The sequence below is a fragment of the Argopecten irradians genome, chromosome 7, assembly GCF_041381155.1.
Source record: "Argopecten irradians isolate NY chromosome 7, Ai_NY, whole genome shotgun sequence".
NCBI classification, from domain to species: domain Eukaryota; kingdom Metazoa; phylum Mollusca; class Bivalvia; order Pectinida; family Pectinidae; genus Argopecten; species Argopecten irradians.
Window position 1 is genome coordinate 29,143,918 of NC_091140.1, and position 26,165 is coordinate 29,170,082.

At 34.0% G+C, this 26,165-nt stretch overlaps 1 protein-coding gene across 4 annotated transcripts; it reads left to right on the forward strand.

Moving 5' to 3' along the window:
- The first annotated feature begins 2,180 nt into the window (after positions 1–2,180).
- LOC138328069 (uncharacterized) lies at positions 2,181–24,471 on the forward strand. Of its 4 annotated transcripts, none has more exons than XM_069274675.1 (13): positions 2,181–2,339; positions 4,662–4,862; positions 5,169–5,336; positions 6,371–6,460; positions 8,071–8,173; positions 8,990–9,036; positions 9,967–10,008; positions 10,479–10,508; positions 18,629–18,841; positions 19,254–19,412; positions 21,212–21,811; positions 22,268–22,391; positions 22,635–24,471. In XM_069274675.1, the coding sequence occupies exons 1-13, from the start codon at positions 2,210–2,212 to the stop codon at positions 22,759–22,761; spliced, it is 2,034 nt and encodes a 677-aa protein (XP_069130776.1). In that variant the 5' UTR covers positions 2,181–2,209; the 3' UTR covers positions 22,762–24,471. The 4 variants fall into 4 exon arrangements, with proteins under 4 accessions (XP_069130776.1, XP_069130777.1, XP_069130778.1 ...); XM_069274676.1 differs by having other exon boundaries at positions 22,271–22,391; XM_069274677.1 differs by lacking the exon at positions 9,967–10,008.
- Positions 24,472–26,165: the final 1,694 nt, after the last annotated feature.

Here is a 26,165-nt window from a genome sequence, read left to right on the forward strand (position 1 = left end):
TATCATTTCAGCAATTATTAAAATACGGGGTTTTCGAGACCCCAAAACGACGTGAGTAAAGTATGATTTGACGTCGATATGTCCCACCTCCCGGTATATAAGACGTCACAAAATCACGTCAAAGGATGACGTATTGGTGTCAGAAACTGCATTGTTGGGCGTTTTGGCGTGTGAAAAAATATCACCAAAAAAAGGTCGATGGAAATCTGCAGAAAGGTAATGTTCTCCCTCGCAACAACATTGACTAGTGCTCGATAGGTTGGTACTGGACCTTTCTTGTCTTAAGCGATTCAACTATTATAAAAGATTAAGAGCAACTTTAAATATAAAAATATGATATACTTTTTTTCACAAGTAGAGGGGAAATCAATTTTTGTCTTTATGCCATTATACATCTATTCTCGTACTGATTGTTTGTGGGTAAACTGAAAGCAGGACAATTTTAATTATTTAATTTATGTCGTTTTCCTACAGACAGAACATAAGCAAACCCATTAATTTGGGAAAAAGGAGATATAGGAATTAACATAACATAAATTATTACTTAATGATATAAGAAATACTTCGTCACTATCTCATCTGCTGATCTTTACCCAGAATAAAAGTAAAATAATTAATTGAATTCTATCTACATAAGAATTTGCCTTTCGCTATGTTGAACTGTTTACATAAGTAACCATTGATGTTTTGATAATTATGTATTCTTTTGAATGTGATGTTTTTATTAAGAATAGAAAAAGGTTCCCAATCATTTAGCTGGTCAATATGACTGAAATTTACCTCGAGAAAGCGTGATCTGAATTTGAACAGAACTTAGCCATAAGTTTAAGTCGATACCTGGTCACAATTGGCAAAAATCGTTCAATTTTAGTATACGCAAAGATTTTGACTGTGTAGTATGAACATGAACGTCGCTTGATTTTATCATCCAACACAACGATAATTATATTCGCGTTTTTTCAGACTGTCTATAATGTAAGCATTGTCTGATGATGACACATGTTCTAATTCATATTACGATCATTGTCTGTCAATAGGTCACGTTATCTTAGACGACCAATGGCGACCTACAAGAACTATTATAAAGTTCTCCGCTTATGCAAACTGTGATGCCTTTTTAACAGAAACATGGTACCGAGTTGAACCTTGGATTACTCAGTTGAACTTAAGACTACCGAGTTGAAGCTGGCACTCTGTGCTGTATTGTCTCATCCGCTCTTCTTTTGGACACAATACCAAACATGGATGGACGACGGTTCGTTTCTTACAAAACTAAGGCCGTTTTCGTTTATTCAGAACAACCGGTTTGACGTTTGTAAAATCATTATTTCAAGTGTAAATCCTGACGGACCTGCAGTTTATGATACAGGCCTGTGAGGGCTTTGTCAAGGCTCGTCTGAAAACAATATAAAATTACCAGGTCCGTCTTTCATTCTTAGCGAACAAATTGGCCCAACCAGTCAAACCGCATAATCGAAAACGTCCCAATAGATTCAATCAAAGTTGGAAATGCCCTTATGTTTGTTATTATAGTAACCAACAGAAATGCTAATTTGAAAATTCCCTAATCATTAATATTATGACAACCAACAAAAAGATACATTGGGAATATCCTAGTGGTTGGTACTATGGCAACCGACAAAAAAGATAAATTGGGAATATCCAAGTGGTTAGTACTACGGCAACTAACAGAAATGATAACTTGAAAATATCCTAGTGGTTGATATTATGACAACCAAAATACATGCTTAATTGGAAATTTCCTAGTGGTTGTTACTATGGTAATCAGCAGAAATGCTAAGTTTTATTACATAATTTAATATTATTACATAATTTAATAACTCTTTTTGTTTCTGAAAGTTGAATTAATTTGTACATACTCAGTCTAATGATATAATATTTCTTAATAAAACGATTTCTTAAACTTAATTAACATTCACAATTTAAATAAAATGAAATTCATCTTCAATGGTTTTTTCATATCTCTGAGGCATTGATTTAGAGACGATGAAACCTAATCTACCGTGACGCGCTAGCCAACAAACACCATACCCTATATCATATACCAAGTGTGATTCCTATCGGTATACTTTAACGCAATACACACAAATAACACGTGTCCTGGTTATACGGATTTAAATCATATTGTCTGATTATGTATTAGCAGAGATTGGGTAATGTTAAACCTAGTTTAATGTATTAAACAATAATGCTGTTAGAGACTATCTGTTCTCGAATTCGTCCGATCCCGGAAGTAAAATACGACACTTTAAAAATGTCTTTTAAAGACGAGCTGCGTTATTTAGGTTTTCTGGCAATAATATATATCCTTAAAGCAGGTAAGTCTACCATTGCTTCTTATGGACTGGCTAACTCAGGATACATTTGGGAAGTGGAGATTATTTCATTTTTAAATCAAGTTGTATTGTATACATAAAACATAAGACTGTCATACCATGATTTTTTAGCCTATAATACTAGAATATTTGTGGTGTAGTTGTAGTATATGATACTAGAATATACTAAAATATCTGTTTGGTTGTTATAGTTTATGATACTAGAATATTTGTATGGTTGTTATAGTTTATAATACTAGAATATTTGTATGGGTGTTGTAGTTTGTGATACTAGAATATTTGTATGGGTGTTGTAGTTTGTGATACTAGAATATTTGTATTGTGTTATAGTATGATACTAAATATAATTTATTGGTTGTTAAGTTTATGATACTAGAATATTTGTATGGTTGTTATAGTTTTAATACTAGAATATTTGTATGGGTGTTTAGTTTGTGATACTAGAATATTTGTATGGGTGTTATAGTTTGTGATACTAGAATATTTGTATGGTTGTTATAGTTTATGATACTAGAATATTTGTATGGTTGTAGCAGTATACGGTACTAGAATATTTGTATGGTTGTTATAGTTTGTAATACTAGAATATTTGTATGGGTGTTATATTTTGTGATACTAGAATATTTGTATGGTTGTTATAGTTTATGATACTAGAATATTTGTAGGGCTGTTATAGTTTATGTTACTAGAATATTTGTATGGTTGATGCAGTATACGATACTAGAATATTTTTATGGTTGTAGTAGTTTGTGATACTGGATTATTTGTATGAGTGTTGTTATCTATGATACTAGATTTATGATACTAGACTGACATAACTTGACCTAATTTTATTTTAATACGGTAATAGTCAATTATATAAGACTGGCATAACTTGATCTATAATTGCAAGGCGATTGTAGTTAATGATATTAGATTAGATACAAAGTTGATGTACATGTAAATTAAAAACCATACTAACGTCAGAAACGCGAATATCGGTAACCTAAAATGACATTACAAAACCAATGCACAATTCTGTTTGTTAATCTATGTTTTAAAAATAACCGTCTAACTTTGCTGTTTTGACGCAGCAAAGACGACACTGCCAGATATAAAGTGGCCCACTTCATGGAAATGAACATTTTGGTATTGAATTGTCCAGAAGATAATTATAAGTGTAGTGTTGACGGTAAACCGATACCTTTTGCGACTCTACCGAATTATCAAAACATTTAAAAGCTGTTTATAATTAGGTACAGGGTGATTAAGAAAACATGTCCCGACTTTAAACTGTTATAACTTCTTCATAAAAAATATAATTGCATTATAGAAATCACACAATACCACTATTCGTTGGAATACAATAATTTACAGCTAGGGTTTCGTAATTTAACACGACGTCATGAATAGCATTATCTAAAAACATATATTCTATTTATTACCAAGGTACATTCGATCACAGAGATTTACATTATTGTGGTATAAAAATGTATCAGAGGTGACTTTTAACCTAAATGTTACATAGAAATGAGGAAATTGCTTTTCTCTACATCACTCTCACAATTTGAACCTTTTGCAATAAATATTCGCATAATAAAGGAGACATTTCTGCGAATGATTGTCCAGATGACGGTACTCATAAAACTCACGTTAATTCGTAAAACTTTTGAAATTACAGACGCTTGTTTTATGTAGCATATTTCATGTGTTAAACGATCGAAAGATTCATACAAACCAACGTACATGACTATCCATGTTTGAAAGGATTATTATTTATACCTTTTTGGGGTTTTAGTTTTACTACAGTAAATTCTAGCGAATTGACCGCGGGCTATTTGACATTTTTTACATCATAACATGGCTAATGCGAGCTATCTAACCATCGTGTCATCTGTGGGAACTATTGCCAAACTTGAATATTATGCGGGCTATACGCTGAAAATAGCTCGAGTAACCCTCTTACCATAGTAAAGTTTTTTCACATGAGCTATTTTACATGTCTTTGAATAAACCTATAGATAATATTATCTACCTCTTTCGAAATGAAATCACTGAAGCATATATAGACTTCTTTTAGTATTCCACACTACATATGTACTGTAAGTGATCAACTGTTCTTACATCGAAGGATTACCCATAGACAAATTGTCACTGCAGGTAATCTGTAATTTATTTTACAAAATCATTGAAAGTGCCTGATTTTGCTTCCCGCGGGCTATACCCCGTTGCAGGTAATACGCAGGAAATTACGAAAAGCAATTAAGTCGGAACATGTTTTGTGAAAAACCTCTTGTATATAAGTTATTGTTGATTTTGTTCCAGATCCATGTACTGAGTATGCTGACTTTAACGTGACAGAGACGAGTGCACCTTCTTATATAGAGACAAATCATACCATCAGTCGCTGTGACGCCACCATCACCCAACAATGGTACCGGATATCCGGTGCGGCTGGAACGGATCTGGCCACAAGTGAAGTCAACAGTACTAACTGTGGAACTCAATATCCTATGTGGATGACTAGTAAGGGTTTTTATTATCTTAAACGTTTTCGCAATATTTTCATATTTTGAAACAGAACTACAGATGTAGTTATTGTACGGAATAAAATTATATTAAGGATTGGTTATTTGCATAATTGTATTGAAATTAATTGCATAAAGACTACAATATTTCTCTTACTTTTTGTAGCAAATGTTTTCAACTTCATTTTTTCATCTTTATGCGCTCGTGATTTTTGCAATAATCCTGTACAGACCGATGGAGAAGTGAATTAAGGTTCCCAACGTAGTTCTTATTATTGTTACTGTTATTTGATCTTCTTTTAAGGTAATATACCTGTACAGTCTGACGGGGAAGTGGACCGGACTGTCTGTGTTGTTTCACCCTTCAGCACATGTCATTCTACGGTGACCATCAAAGTGAAGAACTGTAACTGTGAATACCGGGTATACTTTCTTGTTCAGGCAACGTCTTGTCCGTCCAGTTATTGTGTAGGTGGGTAAATGTATTCTGTATTTGTATATCACAGAGTTATCTGTCCTGGCAGGTAGGATTGATTGTGACATCATGTGTTTTAGAGCGTAACATCATAAATTTTGGAGAAGACGATATGATATTTCGCTCACCAAATAGTCACAATGGATACAATCCATAGACAAGATTCCATTAAACTAAGGTACATGCATTTGGTTGCGCCGTTGTTTGTTCGGTAAGTTGAAACCCTGGGCAAGCGAGGATGTGGTCAGGCGTGTGTAAAAAGATATGTCTAGACAGTACGTCCACGATGACTGCCACATCAGCACCATTTTGGGTTTAAGCCTGTGCCATTCAATTTAGGAGGAAGTTGGGTATTTGGTTTAACCAAGCACAGTTGGCATTCATCAGTCTATATTTACATTTTCACTGCAGTTCCACTATGCAACCTTACCAAGAGCAGTTTGCAATCATTGTTCAAATAGCTGTTCCATCTCTGACGATAACGAATGACTAATTCATTATAGATGCAAAATCCCATGGTATTTCAACACAAAATTGTTACTAAATGCAAATATAAGAATTGAAAGTCTTTCAGTTGGCATGCATGGAATTTGCCTTTGTCCAGTTAGCATTCAAATTAGCTATGAATGCCAACTGAAAGACATTCAATGCTTAAATGAACTGCCATCTGTTTATTATGACGTCATTATCCTTGTGACGTCAAAATTGCCGTGCTAGCGGTCACGGAAGATGTCTGTTCAAATGTTCCGTCTTTGATGAAAATGAATTCTTTACTCATTATAGATATAAATCTTGGGATTCGATCATAAATATATAATCAAATGCAAGGATAATTACTGCATTGAAATGCATTCAGGATACAGTTATGTGAGTACGAATGCCAACTGGACAGCGCCAAATTCAACATGAAGCAATAGCGCTTTCATTAAATTGCCAACTGAAGAATGCAGTTCTAGTTTTTTTAAAAAGTCATGCATTATCTATTTCAGTACATATTGTCATGAATGACATCTTTACATTACATTGTTCAGATTCAGTGTCTGAGGAACCTTGTTCACCCACGACAACGACAACGACGAAGACGACGACGGAAAAAGAAGAAACGGCAGGCTCTACGTCTCGTAAGATATGATATATATGATATTCAATGTAATATAATAATTATATGTCATAACTGGGGGATCATTTTAACATGCTATTATTTCTTCAGTAAGCTATTATTGAAATCCAAAAGGCTTGATAAAAACTGTAAACATCATTCAAAGGCACTGACAATCATGTATGATGCCCTATCAACATTAGCTACAGCACAAATATATATATATGTATTTTACGTATAATATGTAGGTTAAATGAAAACATGCCTGTAGAAATCATTTTACATTTACATGTAGTTAAAACACTGTAAATTTTAAAATAAAACTGCAGACAACAAATTAGCTCAATGGTCTGACCGTGTATACTCAATTTTTTTTTTTTTAATTTTTTTTTTGCAGATATCAGGATTTTAGCAGTATTTATTTTGAGCTTATATTGGTACCTTATACTTATATACATTATAAATATTGTGATTTTCAAAATTTTGGTGACATATTAGAAGCTTGTTCCGTTAGTATGTAAGTCAAGCCACATGCAACGTTAACATCAAATAGAATGGTCAATATATTACATTGTTTTATAACGTTCATTTTCAATTCGCATAAACAATATATCTTTAGCATTATCATTACTACTATATCTGAAAATAGTTAAAGGGGGAAAATGTCACTTAAAAAAAGAAATTAAATATTTCATGACAGGATTATTTACTATGAATAATATAAGGTAAATAACAATGCAGTCATAGCGGCGTGTACTTACCTGAGAGAATACCGCCGTTCTCCAAAACTATCTCTCTGGAAAATCGTAGTATTTCCAATGGAACTTCTTTTAACCCCGTGGTCGTCAGAAGTACATAGACGTAGCACAGAGTAGACCTACAATCATATGAACCTATAGCCTCGTCCTTGTATAACGTGTTACAAGTTTGTTTTGGTACGGGCCAATATTAACACATACCGCGGAATTATGAGGATGATCATTTAGTCGTGGGACGGATCATGCACTGGAGTGACTGTTTTTGTATCATTATTCATCCGAACATTACAAACAAAAAACGAACATATATATTCATCGTTGTTATTAAAATGTACACAAAATGTGAATAACGGGGAATATTAATCAGAACAATCACCCGGTTGAGGGCTATTTCCCAATAAGCTCATTGGAGAAAATACCCAAGAGTGCAATGATTTAAATGAGTTTAAAGTCATGTCTCTAAATTCTGTATTTTACCTTTCTTCTTCCTAAGGTCTTCCTCGACACGACATGACTTTTGACTTTGACGTTCGCGTTCGTCACTGTGAGGAAGGATCTGGGTTATCATCATGATCGCACCATAATTAATAAGATTGATAGTTTCCGCTCATTCTAAGCTCTTATAATTAGCTGAGCGAGTGGACAAACGTTTTCAATACTGCAAATAGACATAACATGAAATATCCAGCATTTACATAAATATATTATATTATCGTATCCATTAGTCTGTGTTAGGTCTCTGTCAAACGCATCCTTGTGCCTGTTAAGATGATTCACATGTGTAGGCTCAGATTAAAATGATGTTTTATGCTATCAATTCAAATCTGACTTTATATGGCATGTTAATAAATTCCTATTTAATTTCATTTTGTAGTTATTTCCAGCGACTCAAAAGAAACTTCCGATTCCAAGGGCATGGTGGTTGGTATTATTTTAGCAATGGTAGTTGTGCTCGCAATTGCCATTGCTTTAATAGCGTAAGTATTCTGTTAGTCGAAACTTAACGTTTTCTTCGTTCATTTATTCACCCCTGAAGACATTCTGACTCATCTTAATCAAAGACTAGACTGGCCCATTATGAAATTTCAGGTGTGAAAGAGTTTTTTTAAATGTTTTCTTTCCGTGTCCGGTAATGCTATAATTTACTTTCCCTGTGTGAACTGCATTGTGCTTTACAATCGTATCAGTTTCTTTTTTCCACTCGTTATAATATCGACAGTTTTATTCCGCTAGGAATATTCGGATCATTGTCTTATACAAAGCTGTCAGTCAGAGTTATATACCCTTTGTACGATTATGAAAATATCAGATTTTACTTCAATGTCAGCCCTGTTCAGTTAAGCATTAGTGAGTGAAGTCATAGCCAGAGTTAATGTTTTAGACTGTACTGTAAGATGATGAAAAGTGTGTATGTATCAGGCCTAACCTTAGGTATAACTGTTAACTCATAGCTTATTGTGTTCTCTGTAAATTTTTGGCAAAACATGCAAACAATTGTACATTTCAGTTTAATAAGTCCAATGTTCGGTACATATTTCTGTCACCAAAAACTATGCCATTTTGTTCACTAGCGTCTATATCGTGTACAAGGAGCGCTTGTTTGACCAGATTCGACTTTACAAAAGCGTACATATCGAATCATTTTTGACATTACCATGCCAATGGCGGCTGTAGATTATTTGATGCAAATAACACAACAATCTACGAGTCAGCAGTAATACCTGGTTATAATGGATGCTTACACGTTTTAGCAACTACGTTATGTTCAAGTACTTACTGTTCATGAATTACAGATATAACTTGAAAAAGAAAAAGAAACCATCACGAACAGCTCCTTCAGGTATGTAAAAACGTGCATCGGATATTAAATGTGTATTTTATAGTATATTTTATGAAAGGACTTTAAGAAGTTTTCACTTTTGCAAGCCTAAGCGAGTTTCATATTATATGAAATGAACACAAAAATATCAGATACTTTTTCACATAACTCCAAAAGCCTACCGTTCAAGGAATTTCACGTCAAAACCCCAGCGCAGGCCGCCATTTTGTCCCGTCATCCTCGAAATTCTGACATCACGTCATTTTTTCTTACTTTATTTTATTGTTTCTGTCTTGACGCTCCAGGTCATATTGCAATATTACACATGCAAAAATATTGCACGGACGAAATCACTGGTGAGCACCTTAAATTGGTTAGGTCATCTGACCTGAAGGGTTGACATCATACATGAAAATATTCAATAGGCCGTCGTCTTTTTAAATTAATGGGTATATTTTGGATCAAAGTCAAGGGTAAAAGGTCAAGTGGTATATTTGCTGACAAAATTACTAAAATCTGGCAGGGAGTGACGTTGTATGTTGACTTTTAGAGGAACTAGCTTAATTTATCTTCTTCGATATACGTCCCATCTCTAATGAATTCATTGGAGACTTTCTGGGATGTTTTTCGCGAAAGATCATATGGAGGTCAAAGGTTACGCTGCTGATATAGGCAATTAATTATAACTTATTTTAAGTATATATTATATACTTATATACTATTTGTACTATCGTGCTTTTTATATGTGTATGAATCTTAAAAAACATTCTCGGCAGTGATACTATCGACAATCTGTTTCATGAATAAATGAAGAAATATGATATCCTCGATTTTAAAATCAAAAATTTAAAAAAGGGAAACCTTATAACAGTTATATATCAAAAGTTTTAATGAACATCATATTCTTTATTGTAAAAAGCGAATGACTTGTTATTTCCTTTATTTTAACAGTAACTAATGGTGAGCAACCCCAGCATGGCATTGATTGTCAAGGTACATAACTACTTATAGATCAATCCCACAGCTTGGGCAGCCAAACAGTTAAAACATCTCAAAACATTTTGCACACGTTTGAAGACTGACTGTAAGGTGTTAAAACTATTAATTACGGTTAATAAAACAAGCATCTGGGGTCAAAGCAGAGCAAAGAGTAATATCCACTTACTTCCTTGCATACGACACTGACAAGACCAGTGGGGTCTCAGAAACATTTTTTAGAAAATGTTTTATTTCTTTTTTGGTTTGATTGCATTGAATTTTTATTGATACCAGATAATTGATATTTAAACATTGATTGTAATCGATAAATAACAAAGAGAAAGTCCGGATTTTTCACTGTTATTGTTAAAGCGGCTATCTATTGATGCAACTTTAACTAAACTTTTAACCATTTTGTGGGCTTGCATTTCAACACATATGATTCATATATGATATATTTACGACAGTATATCTTGTTTCTACAGTTGAAGAAGAGAGGAGAGGTGCACCAGAAGGTAAATATATCAAAAATCACATTATAAGTATCGAGGTGAAAATGTATTATGTACACAATATTTTATTATAATTTGAAGGACCACTATCTTTCGGAAACGGAGTTTAATTTTTAAAACGGGAATGTAAAACGAGATCGATAATTTTGTCCCGTCATCCTCGAAATTCTGACATCACGTCATTTTTTCTTACTTTATTTTATTGTTTCTGTCTTGACGCTCCAGGTCATATTGCAATATTACACATGCAAAAATATTGCACGGACGAAATCACTGGTGAGCACCTTAAATTGGTTAGGTCATCTGACCTGAAGGGTTGACATCATACATGAAAATATTCAATAGGCCGTCGTCTTTTTAAATTAATGGGTATATTTTGGATCAAAGTCAAGGGTAAAAGGTCAAGTGGTATATTTGCTGACAAAATTACTAAAATCTGGCAGGGAGTGACGTTGTATGTTGACTTTTAGAGGAACTAGCTTAATTTATCTTCTTCGATATACGTCCCATCTCTAATGAATTCATTGGAGACTTTCTGGGATTTTTTTCGCAAAAGATCATATGGAGGTCAAAGGTTACGCTGCTGATATAGGCAATTAATTATAACTTATTTTAAGTATATATTATATACTTATCGTGCTTTTCCCGCAGGCCGTAGTATCATAATTCAATCTTCACTAGTTACTATTTGTACTATTTCTTTGAGGTATGTGGGTTTCTTTTATCAAAGTTAAAGAGATTCGGTGTCATCTGAAATTTATTTGTTCCTTTGCAAGGGAATTATAAAGGTTTAATTAAATGCATATGTGTATGAATCTTAAAAACACATTCTCGGCAGTGATACTATCGACAATCTGTTTCATGAATAAATGAAGAAATATGATATCCTCGATTTTAAAATCAAAAATTTAAAAAAGGGAAACCTTATAACAGTTATATATCAAAAGTTTTAATGAACATCATATTCTTTATTGTAAAAAGCGAATGACTTGTTATTTCCTTTATTTTAACAGTAACTAATGGTGAGCAACCCCAGCATGGCATTGATTGTCAAGGTACATAACTACTTATAGATCAATCCCACAGCTTGGGCAGCCAAACAGTTAAAACATCTCAAAACATTTTGCACACGTTTGAAGACTGACTGTAAGGTGTTAAAACTATTAATTACGGTTAATAAAACAAGCATCTGGGGTCAAAGCAGAGCAAAGAGTAATATCCACTTACTTCCTTGCATACGACACTGACAAGACCAGTGGGGTCCCAGAAACATTTTTTAGAAAATGTTTTATTTCTTTTTTGGTTTGATTGCATTGAATTTTTATTGATACCAGATAATTGATATTTAAACATTGATTGTAATCGATAAATAACAAAGAGAAAGTCCGGATTTTTCACTGTTATTGTTAAAGCGGCTATCTATTGATGCAACTTTAACTAAACTTTTAACCATTTTGTGGGCTTGCATTTCAACACATATGATTCATATATGATATATTTACGACAGTATATCTTGTTTCTACAGTCAAAGAAGAGAGGAGAGGTGCACCAGAAGGTAAATATATCAAAAATCACATTATAAGTATCGAGGTGAAAATGTATTATGTACACAATATTTTATTATAATTTGAAGGACCACTATCTTTCGGAAACGGATTTTAATTTTTAAAACGGGAGTGTAAAACGAGATCGATAATTTTAGAGAGTCACAAAAGTTATTAACTAATCGTTAATATAACGAACAATTTAAATTAAAATAAATAAAATGATAATTTTCATAACGCGAGTCGTCTTTTGTTTCCCGCCGTCATCCTAAAGACCTGTAACCTCATCTTAGGCTTTATTTTCTGATGTTAAAAATGTTTTTAAAAAACCTTTATGTTTTGCTCCGGAAAGGTAGTGGGCCTTTAAACATGACATAAAGCAGATTATGAGAACTCCATATCCGTCATTTCAGCCAATTCAAAGCTATGATCTAATTTAAATGTTGCTCGCGAAAAAAATATATTTAAAACACAGACTTGTATAGAGATGTGAAAAGAATTATTTAATTAGAAATTTACACGGATTTCAGGATCCAGAAATACTGTTCTGTTTTTTTCTCTCTTCTGTTGACATCATTAAACTGTACTAATAAGCTTGAATTATTATTGGATAGTTTGTCAAAACGTGACATTAGGAATAAAATACAGAGGAATGTGAAGTTGACAACTTCAATTTAAAAAATGTAAAGTTGCTTTGTTTATTGTTTTCTTACGAAACGAAACTAATGTGAATGACATCTCATTGACAGTATATTCTTTTGTTTCAGGTGCCTTTTATGTCTTTATTGGTAAATAAACAAGAAAATGGTAGTGGAAAAAAGATTCGATTTGCCTTTATCACAAGCCGGGAATAGGCATTAATACCAGGGAAGCATGCAGCCAGATTTACATCATAGTCCTGTGTCATGTTCTTATATGAAACATACATATGGGAAATTATAAAACAATGTTGAACATCTAAATTCATACAATCGAACTATTCTAACGGCAGTCCAGGTATACCGGTAAGGTATCAGATGGAAGCGGATCTAACCAGGAAGTAGAATCTAGGAATGACTGCGGGCACCGACAGGGATTTTGATATTCGCAAAGTAGGCATCGTACCATTGAAGGTCACGCAGACTGACCTTGGATTACCTAAATTCCTCATTACAACTCAGGATGTTATATATTCACAAAAATGGAGAGAGAGTGGAATCCAGAAAGAGTGACAGTTACAATACCTCTAATTACAATTAGACTCAAGTATTACGAGTGTGCTTTAGCCTACCATCATCATAATCAAAATGGCTCCAATGCGCCTTTTGAAATCCATAGTTGATAAACAGTTCGTGATAACGTTATGGAGCAAACATGTTCACAGCTAAACGAGGTTATAAAAAGGGCCAAGGAGACAGATTAAAAGGTCAAAGGCCTAAATTGTGCAGATGAACATTATTTTACAATACTTTGGAGAAAACTTGTAAAGGATTAAGTTATTAATTAAATGGTCACAGATCAGCGAGATTAGTGACAGTAGGCTAATGGTCAAGGTCACAGTGTTAGGTCACTTGGTCAACATCTTTGATGTTAGCATGGAAAAAGTAAATAATATTTGCTCTTATGTTATGAAGACTGAACTTAAAAGCCAGAAGCCAGAGGTCATAGGTCAGAGTATTTATTTTGATCTTTCTAATGCACATTTTACGGTGGCTGGGAACGGACATGAAATAATATAAGACTCTTTCATATGTGGATATGAAGGATAGGGATATTCTACCCGAGGGTCACAAAATGTAGTAAAACCCGAGGCTTGCCGAGGGTTTTGCTACATTTTGTGATCCCGAGGGTAGAATATCCCTATCCTTCATATCCACTTATGAAAGAGTATTTTTCTTTCATACCTCGATGTTTTATTGCAATTTTACAGCTATAATATCCCGTCATTTCGAAACAAATTCGGAGAAATCGACGACTGAGAGTCAATTTTCCATACATGAAAATTTACGTGATGTTTTCATAACAAATTCCGTTGTTTGCATCTTTCATAATAAAACCAGTCATATTCGTGAAAAAAGGGTTAACATTTTACCGAGGAATTAGAGATTTTGTTGACGCCGTGACGTCATGAGGCTTTATTGCATGAGTAGCCATGCAATACAGCCTCAGGCGACATGAGTGTATTGCCCTAGACCAGCCAGTATTACACCCGTAGGTATGAAAGAAATAAAATTATTGCGTGCGAACGCAAAAGTATTCACACGCAATAACTATTGCGTGTGAACGCAATGATATTGCGTTCGGCACGCAATACTTTTGCGTTCGCAAGTAACACTTTTGCGTTCACACGCAATACTACTGCGTTCGCACGCAATAATTTTACTTTATTTCATGTCCGTTCCCAGCCACTATTACATTTTCTTATGGCTGCATAAAGAGAAGCATTTCATATGTTCAGAACACAATGTCAAAAACAAGGTCATTTGGTTCAACATCATGGTGAATTTTTATTATTTCCTAACTTAAATTTTTTAGAAAAAATTAATTTGCATTTTGTACATTAAAGGGGACTTGCTTAAGATAGAGAAACCCTTGTGGATCTGGACTCTGTATGATATGTCAATATTCTAGCTCATAGGGAAAATGAATAGTTGGTTTCATTGTGACTTACCAGCAAATGTCCAATATGGTCAGATAAATAGCTCGCTGGCTGACATGACAAATTGGTTGTAGTTATGGTTTGTATGCCAAGATTAAACCCGCACCAGCACACGTTCTGTCTAGTGACTTGTAAATTCGCTCTTATAGTAATGTATTTACTATTTTAGATTATAATCTTAAAAATAATGTTCTCTCATACATGTAAAGTGACTTCATGGTAGGTAGTAGTACTCCAGCTCGGGTATGGACATGACATACACCTTGTACACCTGCTTGATCTTGTATACAATTAGTATTAGGAATGTCATTAATATATATTATTAACAACACCGTGAAATTTCCATGTATTTTATTTTATAGTTATCTAAGGATGCAGAAGATGTTTTATGTAATATGTTTCTTGATGAGACAGAATTAACTTCGCTGAGTTTTATTTTGGTTTATTCTTACTCTTATCTGAAATACGTCTTATATGAACGTCTTATAACGGGAGTTCATTCACGTCCACCGAGTAAGATTAGTCCAACGTTCCGGCGATTACAATATCAACTAGAAATTGTCACAGACAATTTGGCGGGCTTTTCACTATATTTAGTTTACAAGACCGTCATTGCCAGGTAAGTTAAGAACTAGGTAATGCATGGGTTTTGAAGTTGTAACCAATAAATGACCTTGACTTTCAGCCCTGAATAAAAGTGTTTTAGTGAAGATCTGCATGAAGTTTGAACAGCCGAAGAGAACTCTGATCTTAATCCAATTCATATTTCTAAATTCGTTCGAGCCCTCTGGTATCTCTTGTTATAACAAGTTATTATTATATTAGAAAAACATTGCCCTGTAGATTATCTTCAAATAACATACGTGCATGAAAGCTGTAAAACCAACGATAAGTTAGTTATGACCATTTAAACAATTTATTTATGATATGTGTATATGACCCCTGTGAACTTGAATATGGGTCAAGGTCATTCCTAGTATCTGACTTTATACCCCATCCCCTGGACATCTTATATGTGAAATATGAAGATCCTAGACCTTACAGAACTTCAGGAGAAAAGTTTTCATGTTTATTGTTAAAAACAGGACCTTTAACATTTGACTCTTACCGAAAACCGGAAGTTGCCATTTTTTGTAATAACAAGTAGAGAGAAAAAGTTTACGCTTAAGATTATCTGCAAAAAATATTATTGGATGAAATCTCTAAAAAGAACTGTTAGTGAGTTATAAGAATTTTTTAATTTTAAGATATGACGTCATAGCGGCCATTTTGTTTTTTTGATGAAGATGAAAATCATATTAAACGTTAGAGAATATTAGAGGGGTCTTTTCTATAGCAATTGCAGACTAAATAAGTCATTCAGTTCGACAATATATAATGTGTTTATTTTGGCGGGAATTTAGCAAAGATCAAACGATTGTTCAAAATGGCGTACGGCATTAACCGGAAGTAATACCGAAAAATAAAAGACACCAAATTCATCAGAATGACATTCTGCATCGATATATTAAAAGAAATTTCGCAAAATCAAAAAAATACAAATTCGTAAACTTTGACCCCATAGCGAACTTTTTGTTTGACCTTTGACTTAATTGCTGTAATTGAAAAAAAAAATAGTCTTTTATACGATCTACATAAAACATCAAAAATATTTGCTGTATCTTAAACGGTTTTTGGGTTATTGCTGTTTTAAACTTTTTAGGTATGACGTCAACGCGGCCATCTTGGATTTTTGACCTACTTAAAATGTTGCGGTCACCCCTTCAACTCATGCCATACAATATAACAATAAGGCCATTGGCATACCTTTTACCATTTTGAAGATCTTTTGGACACAAAAAAGTGTAGAATAATAATAATAAAAAACAGAACAGAAACAATAGGTCTTTTCACCACATGGTGAAAAGCCCTAATAAATCACTTTAAAACCTGACGTCACAACTACGGGAAATTGGGAATTATCGACGGTGATAGTTCTTTACATGCGTCATTTTTATTTCAATTTCAGCAAAGTTTATTGCAAAAAGCGAATTGGTTTGGCATCAGGAAAAGCCTAGAATAACCATTTCCAAATCAATTCGGTATTTTTCGATTTTATCATCAAAATATATTAACAGTAAACATAACAAAGAGAAAATGCTGTTGTATCTGTCTTGACGTGTAGAAATTAGCATGGAAAAATTAGTTTAAAATGTGCCAAACATTGACGTCATGTTTGGCAGCTATTTTTAGAAGCCTTACCTAGAATTCTGGAATTGAGGAAGTTAAAGAGATCAAAGACTCAGCCTTCATCCAACATGATCGTTTCCATGATATTTTATTACTTTGCAATATTTCTGTACACAAGATCAGGTTTGTATAGTTTTTGTTGTTTTGCTTGATATTGAAGTACCATGTCAGCTTGATTTAGATAACAAGATGCATTAGGCAATTTCGATTTTTGACACACAATTGGGTTTATTGCAAGTGCGTAAATAAAGCGCAAATTCAGAAAAAAGCAACGGTCAAATTGTTAAAAGGAATTATATGAATATTCAGAGTTGCGTTTTTAAACTCGTACGCAGATTATGCGTCTGTATATGAAATATCTTTTGTCATATTCCTCAATGCACTGCACTGTTAATTTGCATGCATTTGTATTTGCTCAAAGCTTAAAAAATTCGAAATGTATTGTGAAGATCCATCCTGACTAACTTATCATTTTATCATTAATTTCTAAAGTTTATTAATTGTAACTTTAAATGTTAGGTGAAGAGCACTAGTATCCTTATTCCTTACATTTAGTATTGAATTGTAAATATTTTTTGGAGTGTTCATGGCCGAAATACTAATGCTATATCATAACGAGCCACCGCCGATAGTTATATACAAATGTGTATATCTAATCTCCCAATATGCATAGCGCGACCAAAGATCCACATCAATGGTCAATACTGTTTGTGTTATTGAATTAATACATAAGCCATTGTCTTGTTATGAAAGATTGCACAATGATGTGTACCTTCCTATTGTTCAAATAGAACAAATCATATACAGTATATGAATTAAATATAGTGGACAAACGACAGATCATAGCGCGTTGAGTGAAAAATGCAGTGAATTGAGTAGAGGATATTCCTTGTTTCTTGATGTGTAACAGTTATATTTTATTATTTCATAAAGAAATAGTGACTATTTAATTTATTTGATATTTACGACTATGTCCTAGGTCTAAGCTAGGCCTACCGATACTAGTATACAGTTGTATATATGTTTTTCAATCTGCCGCAATGCCTACAGATGTATATTTACTCCTTCTTTAATTATAGCATTGTAACGACAATTTTCATTGAAGAGAAAATTTATGTTACCAAATTGTAAAATAAATAAAGATGTTGCAATTGTGTAACGTAATTTTTATTTTAAAAGTTAGATGAAACGACACGATGATAAAAGACTACTTAAACACATTATTACAATTGATTACATGTATTGGTTGTTGGAGTGGAGTAGCAAGGATGTAACAAACACTATTGTGTCGCATCTATACAGAAGAACAACGCTGAATATAAACAATCTTATTCAAAGTGTTAAGAGTTACCCTGTTACAATCATTCCATGCGTAGCGACTCTGGTATGTAGTTAATTACACTGCCTTGTGTAGTTAATTACACTGCCTTGTGTAGTTAATTACACTGCCTTGTGTAGTTAATTACACTGCCTTGTGTAGTTAATTACACTGCCTTGTGTAGTTAATACACTGCCTTGTGTAGTCAATTACACTGCCTTGAGATCATTCGGATAAGTCTGATCATTTTGTGCGGGTCTGTTAAATCTTTTTCTTCTCAGCTGAGTGATTTTTTATTACAAAAATATTCCTTCTTCATGATGACGGAATCGGATTCTAATTTGCATTGCTATATTTATGTTGCACGTATTGCATGATGAAACTTTTAATACAGATGCTGATCCCTGTCTGTCGACAAATCACGTGATCTTAGACGACGAATGGCGGTCGACAGATAATGTTATAACTTCTCTAGGGGACGCCCATTGTGATGCAACTATGATAGAGACTTGGTACCGAGTGAACCATGGAATACTTGGAAATATAGCAACATCAGCTCCAGCACTGGACTCCTGTGGCACACAGTACCCTGTCTGGATGGACGATGGTAGGTATCTATAGATGCTCATTCATTCTTCACTTTCCATAAAGTTGCCAGGTTTCAAGGTGTGTTGATGACTTGGCCACTACGTATTGCAACTTTGATGCCAAGAGGTACGCATTAAGCCGTATAAAACACAAAACAACAAGGGACTAGACAGAAGTATAAATTGTAATATTAAAAGAAAAACTTGAAGACAAATTTCTTTGAAAGTATGCTTTAGAATGCTAACATTATTCAACTGGCAAAAGTTCACTCTGTCAATAGGAGACCCCCTCCCCCACACACACGCCCATGCACACAATCAGCATACATTCACTTCATATTCAGGTGAAATCTTTAATTCTTATCACCTGATGAGCATTTTTGGATTTCATATATCGAAGTAATATTAATGGACGTTTTTCATTTTTTTTAGATTTGCCCGTTACCGGTGTCACCAGTAGTGTTAGTATGTGTCTCCGCACCATGTTTTCTGACTGTCAGGCCACCTGGACAATTGACGTGAAGAACTGTTCGACTTTCAATGTCTATGAGTTAAAACAATCAACCGTATGTTCGTCTGCATATTGTTTCGGTAAGTAAATCAGCATACTTCCATAGGTACTGTGATTGGTGTAAAAGAAGATACTATTTTTACTCAGTCTTTTTATGTACAAACTTAAAACTGTTTATATTTCTTAATGCAACGTAGATACGATTAAAGTCATCTGTTTGAGCGTTTTTCGTTTACTTTTCATTTCTTATAAATAAATAAATAAGAATTAATTAATGTAAACTCAAAGTGTCAATGCTTTATCTGAGAATGTATTTTATGTAAGCTATATTTTCCAGATTGAAAGATACAATAAAATTCATTCAGGTTGAATTATAATGTCTTTACATTAATGGAAAATTATTGCTTCATCCACGCTCCACACCTCTTCATAAGAAAAGTTCTTTATCAAAGTGATTAAGAGACATGCATTAAATCATCTCGCAATTTTTGAAGTGAATTAGATATTGACTGATAATATGCATTCGATAATCACACTTTCAAAATGGAATAATTTGAATACCATTGTGAAAAATAGTCCGTTCTCATCAAATCTTTGCAGCTGTTGTGGTTTTTTCCCCAGATATTTCTTCACAATGTAAACTTCGTTGAAAAGCATGATAATTTCTTTCTTTATGAGCTTCAACGTCCCAGTATCCTCTAAGGGTACGAACACATCCTAAAATGCTTACAACCTTTCCATATTAAACATTCGTAAACGCGTAACAATGCAGTTCCATTATATGTGAGAGGTTCCTTTGTTATATGACTGTGAGTTTTGCCGTTTTCTGATTGGTCTAGACCGCTCGGACAGGCCTTGACAAAATGCAATGTCAACCGGAGACCGATGAACACCTGTTCAGTGGTTGACAATGCAATCCGGTGAACTGGTTAAAAATAGACACGGGGAATTCCTCGTCTCTTCAACATTTTGGACCAATCACAATAGAGCATTGTCGATCATCGGGCAATAGTTAAATCCAACGTAAACATGGCTGACAACAGTCAGGTAGGATTAGGAAAGATGTTAGGCACATTTTAAATGTAGCTATATGTTCTTAAGTTATCCTGTGAAGAAGTACAGCAAAAGTACTAAATGTACCTACTGAGGATACGTGGATGAAGATTTTTTTGTCTTTTTGTTTAATTAGTAGTCATTGCGCTGTCCTTGCTTCAAAATATTGTTCCAAGTAGCAAAGCTTACATTTATACAAGTATTAATGTATCGTTTCATATAACAAAACAATTATTGACTTTTTGTAGGTTAATACGAGGAATTGTTAAACTTGAGAAAAGTGATATTCCACGAGGCCGATAATTTGTATACATGTATTTTTGCCTCAGTTATATACTTCCTGCTGAGAGTTAGCTTATACAGCTCTGCAAGTCTTCATTGCTAAATAGATAGGTTGTTACACGCTCAAATATAGCTGGGATCGTCATAAGGAAATTGTAGATTTTGCGAATTCAGGTCTTGTTCCTTCTGGACTTCTTCCGAGGTTTTCCGTATTTCGATTAACTTAAATAGATTTTTTATGTTATGGAGATATAAAACAAAAATCTGAGTGAACTCTAAATAAACCGCGAATTGAAATAAATCCTTATAATTCAAATTATTAAAGACAATCTCTTTAATATTAAAAATTCATTTTGAAACCCTTTTGTCTATCAAATTATTAAGCCGTCATCTCAGGCAATCAGAGCCGACGTTATAAACGGCGACGCAATTTTTTCCTTTATGGGCTAATGAAGTACTTTTTTTAAAAGCCAATGAAAAGCTCGTTACAACCAAAATTGAATTATTACACTATATTACCTCCTTGACGTTTTTGATCATTTAGATCCTGGTAGCCCGACGACAACCACTACAGCGGCAACTACAACCACTGATGCTACTACAACTATAGAAGCAACTACAACCACTGATGCTACTACAACTACAGAAGCCACTACAACCACGGATGCTACTACAACTACAGAAGCCACTACAACCACTGATGCTACTTCAACTACAGAAGCCACTACAACCACTGATGCTACTTCAACTACAGAAGCAACTACAACCACTGATGCTACTTCAACTACAGAAGCCACTACAACCACTGATGCTACTTCAACTACAGAAGCAACTACAACCACTGATGCTACTTCAACTACAGAAGCCACTACAACCACTGATGCTACTTCAACTACAGAAGCAACTACAACCACTGATGCTACTTCAACTACAGAAGCAACTACAACCACTGATGCTACTTCAACTACAGAAGCCACTACAACCACTGATGCTACTTCAACTACAGAAGCAACTACAACCACTGATGCTACTACAACTATAGAAGCAACTACAACCACCGATGCTACTACAACTACAGAAGCCACATCAACCACTATTACTACAACCACAAAGGCAACAACTACAACTATCCCTGTCAGTACAAGTAGGTCCAAATTATCTGTTTCTTATAACATTTACGGTAAAACATAATTAAGTTAATCTTGGTCATTACTTTATTAACTTTATATATGTTATTGTCGTTTTTGGACATTAATTTATATCTTTTATATTATTATCTTTATACTACATCTGTATGTTGGTAGATAAATGATTTGATGAACTATAAATACAGTAATTATTGAAACAAAGGAAGGATTGTTGACATGGGTGAAATAGTGGGTCAGTGAGTGACTGTGTGAACGAAATAATATCTGTCATTACACTAAAACGTAGAGTGTACATGAATACGTAATGCAATGAATGAAAGATATTATTTTAAGATACCTGTGTTACAAGCGAGCGAGCTGGAATGGTAACATTCAACATGTGGATCCCCGTCATTTGTTCTTTCAAGAATAAAAGCAGAGATTCCCTTACTTGTTTTATTTGTATTCTTCAGCAGGTAAACATGCCGCTCACGAAGGCATTTCAACAGGCGCCTTGGTTGGCATTGTTTTCGCAATGCTTCTTCTGGTAGTAATTATTATAGTGGTATTTCTTTTGATACTCGACAAAGTTAACGGGTGAGTGTCATGAGCGTCACAAAATCAATAGTTTTTTTATAAAGTTATTAATCCTATTTTACTGGATTCATTTATCTACTGGTTTTAATTGTGCTTCAGGTTAAAGCAACTGATAATTGAGTTCATCTTTGAAAACAGAAGCTAAACGTTATGCAACTTATTATATATCGTATAAATTTACTTTTTACATTTAATTTCATTACAAGAAAACATAACTCTCAAAAATATGTTGTCTAATTTCAGCCAATTTACACGTACGTCGAACATGGTCGGGCCTGTAGTTGATCCTGTCAACAAAAATCCTATTGATAAACGAGGAACACTTAAAGCGATTGGTATGCCAAAATCGTCATCACTTAGCTTCCCCTAGCTGAAGATTTTATTCGCAACGTTGTTCAATACTACACATAGTGACAAAAAGGACTTTGTACAGAAAACAACAGCGGGGAAAATAGTTTATATTTTTATTCTTACAATCACGTTTCTGTTGTAAAAAAATACCATATGTAATCTGAGCAAAATGAAGATTTGATCAGTTTGTAATTTATACGACGTAAATATAGAGTTTTGAACAATACATTGTAAGACAATGATAGACGGGTTTGTTACGATTGATTTTGATTGGAAAATGGACATTGATAATAACAGAAATTAAATCGCAGACATTTGGGTACATGTACTGGTAAATCATGCAAACAAAACATTGGACAGATTTCACTACTGCGAAAACGATATTTCTGGGATTATAAATGTTTATAAAATCAGCAAAGAAATCTTAAATTGTATCAAGTGTACAAACATTGTGATGCAAATGCAATAAATGTACGGATCCAAGACACCGGATCCAAGTACATTTGATGCTAAAATGTGTCTGTAATAGTAAAGTACTTAGATATATGTTTTGAGTCACGTTTCTGGATATCTATGTATCAAATGTGCGTGTTTGAAAATGTGTTTTTCCAGGGAAAGGAACATTTTCGCGGTAAAAATCACGATTGGACATGTATATATTCGAAAACAAAACATGGACTTTGATGTTATTGAAATATTTAATTTCAATATTTATACCTTTTCCGTATATCAATGTTTTAACACATATGATCCTATTACTGATACCATTTTGTTTTTATCATTTATTTAAATCACTTGTATAAATATTAGAATTTGACCGAAAGGGATCAAGGACATATATCCAAATGTCAATCTCATCCTTTTCGTATGAACAATAAATCAAACGGTCGAAGATCAGTGACAGTGGGCTAATGTGTTAGAGGTCAACTTGTCACTTGGTCAACATCTTTGATTCTAGCATGAAAAGTTGGTTTTTGCTTTTAATTGACGAGGAAGTGTGGTTTCATTAGAAAACTGTTTAGAATTATGGAAGGAATCGAGTAACTTAAAATCAGGAACCAGGGACAGTGTCTTTGGTAAGGTTATTTGTTTTGGTCTTATTTCTTATGACTTCATGAATAGCAGTTGCAAGCGGTCAACATACCATCGGTTCAGGACATCAAGTAAAAACCATGTCATTTGGTAAAACATCGTGGTGAATTTTATTATTTCCTCCAGTTATGAATAGTTCCCTTCATTTCCAAAAACACTTTTATTTGCATTTTGTTTAATGATGGTGACTTGCTTGTTGTAGATACCCTCGTGGTGTGGATCTTGACCCTTTATGACTTGTCAGTATTCATTGCTCATAATAGAAATTGTATGATGAATAGTCTATTTCTTTGTGACTCGCCAGCAAATGTCTACTATGGTCAGATAGTGCAATGCAAGAAATAGCACGCTAGCCGCCATTACAAATTGCTAGTTATGTATTGTATACCAAACATGAACCCGCACCAGTAAATCACGTTCTAGAACTAGTGAACTCCTTTTACAGTATTGCATTTACCATTTTTAGATTATAATCTTGTCTGAAGGTGTCTGATTTTCTCTTTTACATGTAAAGGTCAGCAGTACTTTATTATACATCAAGAGTAATCTGGTTCGGGTATGGGCATGGCGTACACGTTGTATCTGCTTGATCGCATATCAATAAGATTAGGAATATTAATTAAACTCATTAAGAATACCGTGTTGTCAATAGTTGTTTATTTTGTTGTTATTTGGTAACGCAGAACAATAGTTTTACATAATAACTTCACTGGTCCCTTTAAACCATTGTCATTTTTTTTGTTTATTCTTTCTATTATCTGGGGTAGCATCTAATACGGAAGTTTTAAGATGTTTAAACGACGTGGATCGTGTTAGTCCATCCTTTATGATATCACAAAATCATATTAAAATCTAATGTCACAATCACCGGCAAGGTGGGACTAATCGACGGTAATAGTTATTTTAAATCACCAACTAGTTCTGATCCTCACAAGAGTTTATCACGTACAATTGGTGGTATGTTTCCCTCTCCATCATATCCCCCACTCAATGACACTCTGTTTGGAAGTAAATATACAGAATTATCAATTAAATATCTTTATTTATAGCATATCTCTCAGTCAGTTTTCAATTTAGTTGATATGCATTAAATATCATATTCAAATAAGTTTAAAGGAATTTCCTCTTTACAACCGATACCTGTTACCTGGTACGGAAAGTTTCTCCAGAAGTTTTTTCCCCCTGAACTTAGATGTAATGCTTTCCAATAGAAAATTTTAAGTTAGAGATAACTTCCATGAAACAATTATTGTCTCACATTGATTGTAGATATAGCACGCCAAATTTTGAAAACTGTCTTTGTTTGAACAATACTTTCCGACTTTGAACTTATTGCACTACTCCTGAAATAGATTTTATGTAGTAATGAACTAATAATCCTATGAACACATAAACTTATTTGACATTTGAATACATTCATTAAAACGATCAATTTTCGAAGGGACGTAAATTCGTTGATTTTGGTGGGGAAAAAAACGAAAATGAAACCATCACGAGAATTACTGATTTTACAGTGTGAGATTTGTTAAAGTGTTTTTATCCACAGCAGTCACTTTTCCAGGTTGAGGAAATGGTTTTAATGAAACATTTCAAACCAGTTTATCAGTATGTCGACTTTCGCTGTTATATCTACTCCAAGACAAACGCGAACCCGTATTTCAAATGACACGCCGTATAAGTCTGACTATAACAACATAAACAAACGGCTGTCAATGACCGATCAATCGCATTGGCGGCTAATTATAAGTTAATATGCAAAAGAGACGATACCAATATGTTATCTGACAACCGGCGATCCGCCAATGAACGTATTGAAATAAACAAAAGACTGAGAGCTATTTTAATAATCATTACTCAGAGTGTAGACGATCAAAGACCCAGCAGTGCTACATTAAACATGATCGTTTCCATGATATTTTATTACTTTGCAATATTTCTATACACAAGATCAGGTTTGTATGTCTTTGGTTGTTTTGCTTAAAATTGAATTAATATGATATTAACTTGATATCGAAAACGAGGTACATTGATGTCAGGGGCGTAGGAAGCGGGGGCAGGGGGGCAACTGCCCCCCCCCCGTTCCCCAGGACGGGGGGGCAAACATGTCTTTTTGCCCACCCCCCCCCCCCCCCCCCCACCCCCCCCCCCCCACTCCCTTTTTCGCCGACTGAAATTTTCTAAAAATGCTTATTTGAAAGAAAAAAGGGTCCTCCTGCACATTTTTCGTACTTCATTCTAGAAAATTTTCCGCTGCGCGGCGCATTTCCTAAAACGTTCAAGCACATAATGTCAAACCTTAAATAGTAAAAATTCAATACACACGAACTAGAC